General features: G+C 42.8%; 1 protein-coding gene across 3 annotated transcripts in view; it reads right to left on the bottom strand.

Moving 5' to 3' along the window:
• Positions 1 to 263: 263 nt before the first annotated feature.
• Positions 264 to 6,000, bottom strand: part of CDK17 (cyclin dependent kinase 17) — a 182,584-nt gene continuing 176,847 nt past the window's right edge. For all 3 annotated transcript variants that reach the window (XM_063447170.1, XM_063447168.1, XM_063447169.1), the window contains exons 16-18: positions 4,300 to 4,390; positions 2,754 to 2,831; positions 264 to 817 (exon numbers count right to left, since the gene is read on the bottom strand). In XM_063447170.1, the coding sequence (XP_063303240.1) occupies positions 780 to 817; positions 2,754 to 2,831; positions 4,300 to 4,390 (207 nt within the window). In that variant the 3' untranslated portion in view covers positions 264 to 779. The remainder of the gene's footprint in view (positions 818 to 2,753; positions 2,832 to 4,299; positions 4,391 to 6,000) is intronic.

Raw genomic sequence — 6,000 nt, 5'->3', positions numbered from 1 at the left:
ATTGCCTTTACTAAGCCATTAATAAACGATCAATGGGAAAAAGACATTTTAGCAGCTGCACAGCCGTAACTTTAATATCAACACCTCCCCGGTGAGTTGCGTAATAAGATTTTAGCGATTCTCAATCACTGACCTCCTCATAGTTCCTAAACTAGATTTTCTGCAGTGCCTAGAAGTTGGTAAATCCATTTTTTTTAACGAACTGAAAATACTAAACTTGGTCCACATAATTCTGAAGGCCAAGTAAAGAAATAAAAAATATAGAAGACTTCACAATTTAATAGAAAATATTTTTGTTAAAAAAAAAAAAAAAAGCCTAAAAACCATTTTTAAGAAGAAAAAAAAGAGGGGGGTGGGGGAAAAAACAACACGTTCACATATTATAAAGTCACTGCAACTTCTTCAGGCATTCAACTGTTTGATGTGGTAAATATTCAGACAGTAGTCATTTAGCAGCAATGATTCCGCAATAAATAACGCAATGTGTCTCAGTCCTGCAGAGAACTGCATCTACAGTCACACTGACAGCCATAACCTACTGGCTAAAACAGCAGAGGACCTTATAACGAACTGTACAATATTTTGTCACACTGTGACAACAAATATTAAAAAAACAAACAAAAAAAAACAAACAAAAAAAATATATCTGCAGGCCTGAAAATAAAACAACTCCACTGTAGGTAGGTCAGTGTAGACGAATAGATAGTCCAGAGTCCACGAGAAGTGAAAATTGCCACCAAAGCATTGAATATTGGTATTGAATTGTGAGAAGAAAATTCTTAAAACAGCATGCTTTGTCTTCTGTTCTTGCCGTGTCCTGAAAAAACACAAAAACAAAATCATATTAATATAGTGTAGGCTATGGTGGTTGCGTACATAAAAAGTGTTACATGAAGGCATAGTGCTCCAGTGAACGGGTAATACAGCGTTTTTGTCTGTCTCACTATTTCCTGTTGGAAGTAGGAAATCAGAGGCTGGAACTACATTGAAAGGATGTTGAACTTTTTTAGCAAATTAATTATAAATCCTGACACAAGACAAAAGGAAAAACAGGAATATTTTCCAAAGTAGTAGGATCATGGGTTAACAGACGAACACGAACTCAAACAGACAAAAAGTGTGTACAACTATAAAATGGGTGAAAAAATAAAGAAATCACAAGGGTATATCTGTCACGGATGGGTTCAAAAGAAATTCTCACTATCACTGCTATGAACATTTTAAGTTCATGGTGTGCAGGTTGTAGGTGTCATTCTTAGTAATACGCAGGGGCGGACTGACCGGTCGGGCACTTCGGACATGGTCCGAGGGCCCGGCCGGGAGGGGGGCCCGCCATCAGGGGGCCCGGCCGCCCCTTTAAATGCTGCAGCCGCCTGAGCGCTCTCTTAAGAGCGCTCAGGCGGCTGCAGCTTCTCACCTCCCCTCCCCGTAGCGTGGCCGAGCTGCTCTGCGTCCGCGGTGCCGGCCGGAGTGATAGGAAAGTGCACACACACTGAGTGTGCACCTTCCTGTCAGTCCGGCCGGGTACAGGAAACAGAAACTCCTGTTCCGCGCGGACAGACCCCAGGTAAGTTGTCAAACTGTTCTTAAACGGTTTGACTACTTACTCTGGGAGGGGGGCCCGGCCCTCCTGGCACCATAACGACTACACAGAGTAGTAGTGGTTATTGTGCATGGATTATTTCTTTAAATAATCGACGAGTGCCCCAGTAGCCAGCAAGCCAGCCAACCCACAGGCCAGCCAGCCCACAGGCTGGCCAGTAGACAGCCAGCCTACAGGCCACCAGTTAGGCTTAAAGCCAGCAAACCCACAGCCTGCCAACCGCAGCCAGCAAGCCACAGCCTGCCAGCCAGCAAGCCCCAGCCAGCAAGCCACAGCCAGCAAGCCCCAGCCAGCAAGCCACAGCCAGCAAGCCACAGCCAGCAAGCCACAGCCTGCCAGCCCACAGCCTGCCAGCCGCAGCCAGCAAGCCCACAGCCTGCCAGCCGCAGCCAGCAAGCCCACAGCCTGCCAGCCGCAGCCAGCAAGCCCACAGCCTGCCGGCAGTAGCCAGCAAGCCCACAGCCTGCCAGCCGCAGCCAGTAAGCCCACAGCCTTCCAGCAAACCCACAGCCTGCCAGCCGCAGCCAGCAAGCCCACATCCTGCCGGCAGTAGCCAGCAAGCCCACAGCCTGCCAGCAAGCCCACAGCCTGCCAGCCGCAGCCAGTAAGCCCACAGCCTTCCAGCAAGCCCACAGACTGCCAGCCAGCAACAGTAATTAAGGTAAGAGGAGCCAACTTGGCCTAGGTATCAGCTATGTTGTGTTGCTATATTGTGAATAGGAACCAGAGTGTTCGAGAGACCCCCCTCCAGGCCCCATTAGACTCCATTGTAGTCTCTAATGGGACCTGGAGGAAATTCTTTCTAACACACTCTCTAAAGGACACTGAGACATCCTCTGCTAGAATGCTCCCCCCCTCCATGGCCCATTAGCCCTCAATTGTAGTCTCTACTGGAGCCTGGAGGCGACTGTTTCCAGCAGGGACACTGAGATGGCCTCTGTTTGCTGCGGAGTATGGGTGGGGCCTGTAAGGGGCCCTTGATTTATTTTGCCCGGGGGCCCTGAGGGTTCTCAGTCCGCCCCTGGTAATACGCATATTAGTTAGCAGTAAGCAGTGTAAGTTTTGTAGACAATATAATGCTGAAGATTATTAATATGCAGCACCAATAATCTCAATCCACCGCCACCTCACTCACATAGATCTAACATACCTGTTTCTGAATAGGAAGAATTTCGGAAGCCAGGGTCTTTTTGTAGCTGGATATCTTTAAGACTGAATATTGAAACATCTGGAAAGGGAATAGAATAACAATCTTAACAAGTAACTGGAAAGACACAAGACAATACTATGAAATTGGAGAAAAAGAAAAGAGAAAAACAAAACACCAAAAAAACAAACAAACAAACAAACAAAAAAAAACACACTGTAAAATTTCATTCACAAACAGTTAAAGATTCTGAAGCTTTTGCTTTGAACATCCAGGATTCACTTTTTATAGATTAAAGGGATTCTATATTGTAAGGAATACAAAGCTGTATTCCTTACACTATAGTTTCCTCTGCCACCCCCCCCCCCCCCTTAAGGCCCCCTCTAGCAATGAAAAGGTTAAAAACCCAATTCCATTGAGTAAGCCCAGCATCAGCATCAAAAGTCGCCTAGCCACCAGGAAGTGCCTCTATTAGCTGTCTGACAGCGATTAGAGGCAGTCTTAGCTCTTAGTTCTTTAAAACTGCAATGATTTACATTGCAGGACTAAGGGGAACAGGGACACTGCACCCAGACCACTTCAATGAGCTGAAGTGATCTGGGTGTCTATTGTGTCCTTTTAAGCAGGAGGTAATGATTTTGCAAAATTATAGGAACAATATAGACATCCAACCCATTCCATCTCAATAAAAAAGACTGGGTGCACTGGTCATTTTAATCAATTTTTTAACAATGTTTACAGTTCAGGGTCAAATTCACTAGTGACTATCATATTGACACTCATGGTGTCTTGGGCATTTAGATTTGCAAAACTAACAGTCCTTGGCTTGGGCCCTCAAATGCTCTCTTTAATAACAATTAATATAAATTAATATATTAATAACTTACAATCATTCATAGGATATTAAAATATATGCTGATTATGACACTATGTTTAAAAAAAATATATATTTTGAAGAAGACCCTTAGGGAGTTAAAAGGACAATCCAGACAAGTAAAGAACTTAAGTGTGATGAAATGCTTTATGTGTGAAAACTGAAATTGGCATTTTATAAATTAACCTTGTTACAACCCCCTGGCTGTCAGACAACCAGTCCTGTTACTTCCTGGTTTGTTTAGATCAGTTGCAATCAAGAAGGAGCAATTGTCCAGAGCACCCGCCTTGCAAATACTTATCATTAGAAAATCAGTGTTGGTCTGCAGTAACAAAACACCAACAAAAAAAAAAACAACAACCAAAAATCCAAGGCAAACCCCCCCCCCCCCCCCCCAAATCCAAGGCCAAAAATAACAACCAACAACCAAAAATCCAAGAAAAAAATAAAATAAAAAAACCCACCAAAAATCCAAAGCAAAAAACCAACAACCAAAAATCCAAAGGCAAAAAACTTTTGCAAAAAGTTTACGAAATCCAGGTTCACATTAATGGACAGTAAGTAATGTCACACTTGGAAGTAGAAGGTATTTGCACAATTATGTACCTGCAAACATGTCAACGGTTTCATGAAAACAGAGGTAATAGTATAATACAGAGGTAATAACAAACCTACTTTCTGGTAAGCTGTTTACTTTTGTTCCAAGACTTCGGAAGTAGGCATGTTTCATGGCATCTTCTGCTGAAATTCTCTTTTTAGATTCATACTGCAAAATAAAAGAAATTGAGATAAGCACAGTTTTCAGGTTATTTTGATATGAAGACTATATAAATCACAGCAGAACAGGAATTTCTATTTGTATTTGGACAGAGGCCAAAACATACAAAATGATAGAAAAAAAGGTTATTTTGGAGTGAAGGAGGAAGAGGTGCTGAAGAGTTTGAGCAATGCAATGTAAACTCTTGACCACAAGAGGTCATTGGGTTATTCCCATCAAATGTAGCACAATGACCCCCCTCCCCTCCTACCCTACTCACCCCTCCACCCACCCACCCCCAAGAAAGACAAGCTTCAACTGGATTAACAGACTCATCTTCTTAGGGACAAACATATCTGTATTGAATTGAATTAAATCTGTATATGAATGGAGTGTCGCACTCACAAATGAAACCACATCAGAATTTAAATATAACCTCATTATTTCAAACAGTCGAGCATTTCGAAGTGCGTGGTTGGTGTCTTCTGAAGGCACAGGTCACAGTGCTGTCTGGACATAACCTCATATTCAGCCAGCAATCCTGTGATTAATTTAGAAAGTGATGGCATGAAGACAGCTGTGAGAGTGGCCGGGAGAGAACAGAATGCGCACTTTGAGTGAGCTAGGCAAACTGAGGCCTATTTAGTCCATGATCTTGTATTTTCCCAAAACTGCCAATCATTCTCATATGTCCACTTCCAAAAGTGTGTTCATATATATGTTTGCACTCCATCAGCTGTATTAGTACAGCATCGTTAGTACTCAATTCTACGCTCCTTTCCAACATCCCTCCAAATCTCTTCTCCCACCTGGGAAATGCTGCAGCTGAGAAAATTAACTCTTTAACGGCATACCCATGTCAGAGTTTATCTACCACATTTTCATCACCCATCTCACAAAACGTACAGTTAGCAGGGGAAGCACCGGGTTCAAAATGAAAAATAAATGGTAGTGCTGGTCAATCTAGATATGAGAATGGTATGTGTCCTGGATGGTCAGTCAGTATCTATTAGAAGAATTGAAAAAGGAACTGCACTCAATTCAATTAAGACTGGGTGCTTAGCTGAACAAAAGGCTAGCACAAGCCCAGGAGATAAATAGCAGTATTAGAAGGGTCCAGGCACTCCAATGTCTTCAGGCACCTTTATTAAGACAAACACTCCATTGGGAGTGGAAACGTTGCAGTGTTCCACATGTTCTGATAAAGGTGCCTGGACCCTTTTTCTAATACTGGTATTTAGTATCTATTAGAAGGGCGTGAGCCTGGTGCTGCAGTTCCACCAATCCCTATGTTCCTATTGTCCTGTTCTAGGAATTTTGGCTTAACTTTGTGTCATATATTGCTTTTCTGCACCCTGTTTATGAATACTTTGACGGAAAGTAAATACGATCAAAAACAGTAATTTTACTTACCGTAAATTCCTTTTTTCTTAGTATAGTGGCAGTACTTACAAGTGGGATGTTCCTTAGGATCCTGGACAAGAAGCTCCCCCTTCTTTAGAATTTAAATGCTGTGCTCCGCCTGCTGCCTCCATATAAGCTGTAACTCAGAGACACTCACCAGTAATACAAAAGAACCAAAACGGAGACCGAATGATGCATAGAATTTTATCTATTTG

Source organism: Pelobates fuscus, chromosome 3 (genome assembly GCF_036172605.1).
Source record: "Pelobates fuscus isolate aPelFus1 chromosome 3, aPelFus1.pri, whole genome shotgun sequence".
In the NCBI taxonomy this organism is placed as follows: Eukaryota; Metazoa; Chordata; class Amphibia; order Anura; family Pelobatidae; genus Pelobates; species Pelobates fuscus.
This window is presented reverse-complemented; position numbering and strand designations above follow the sequence as displayed.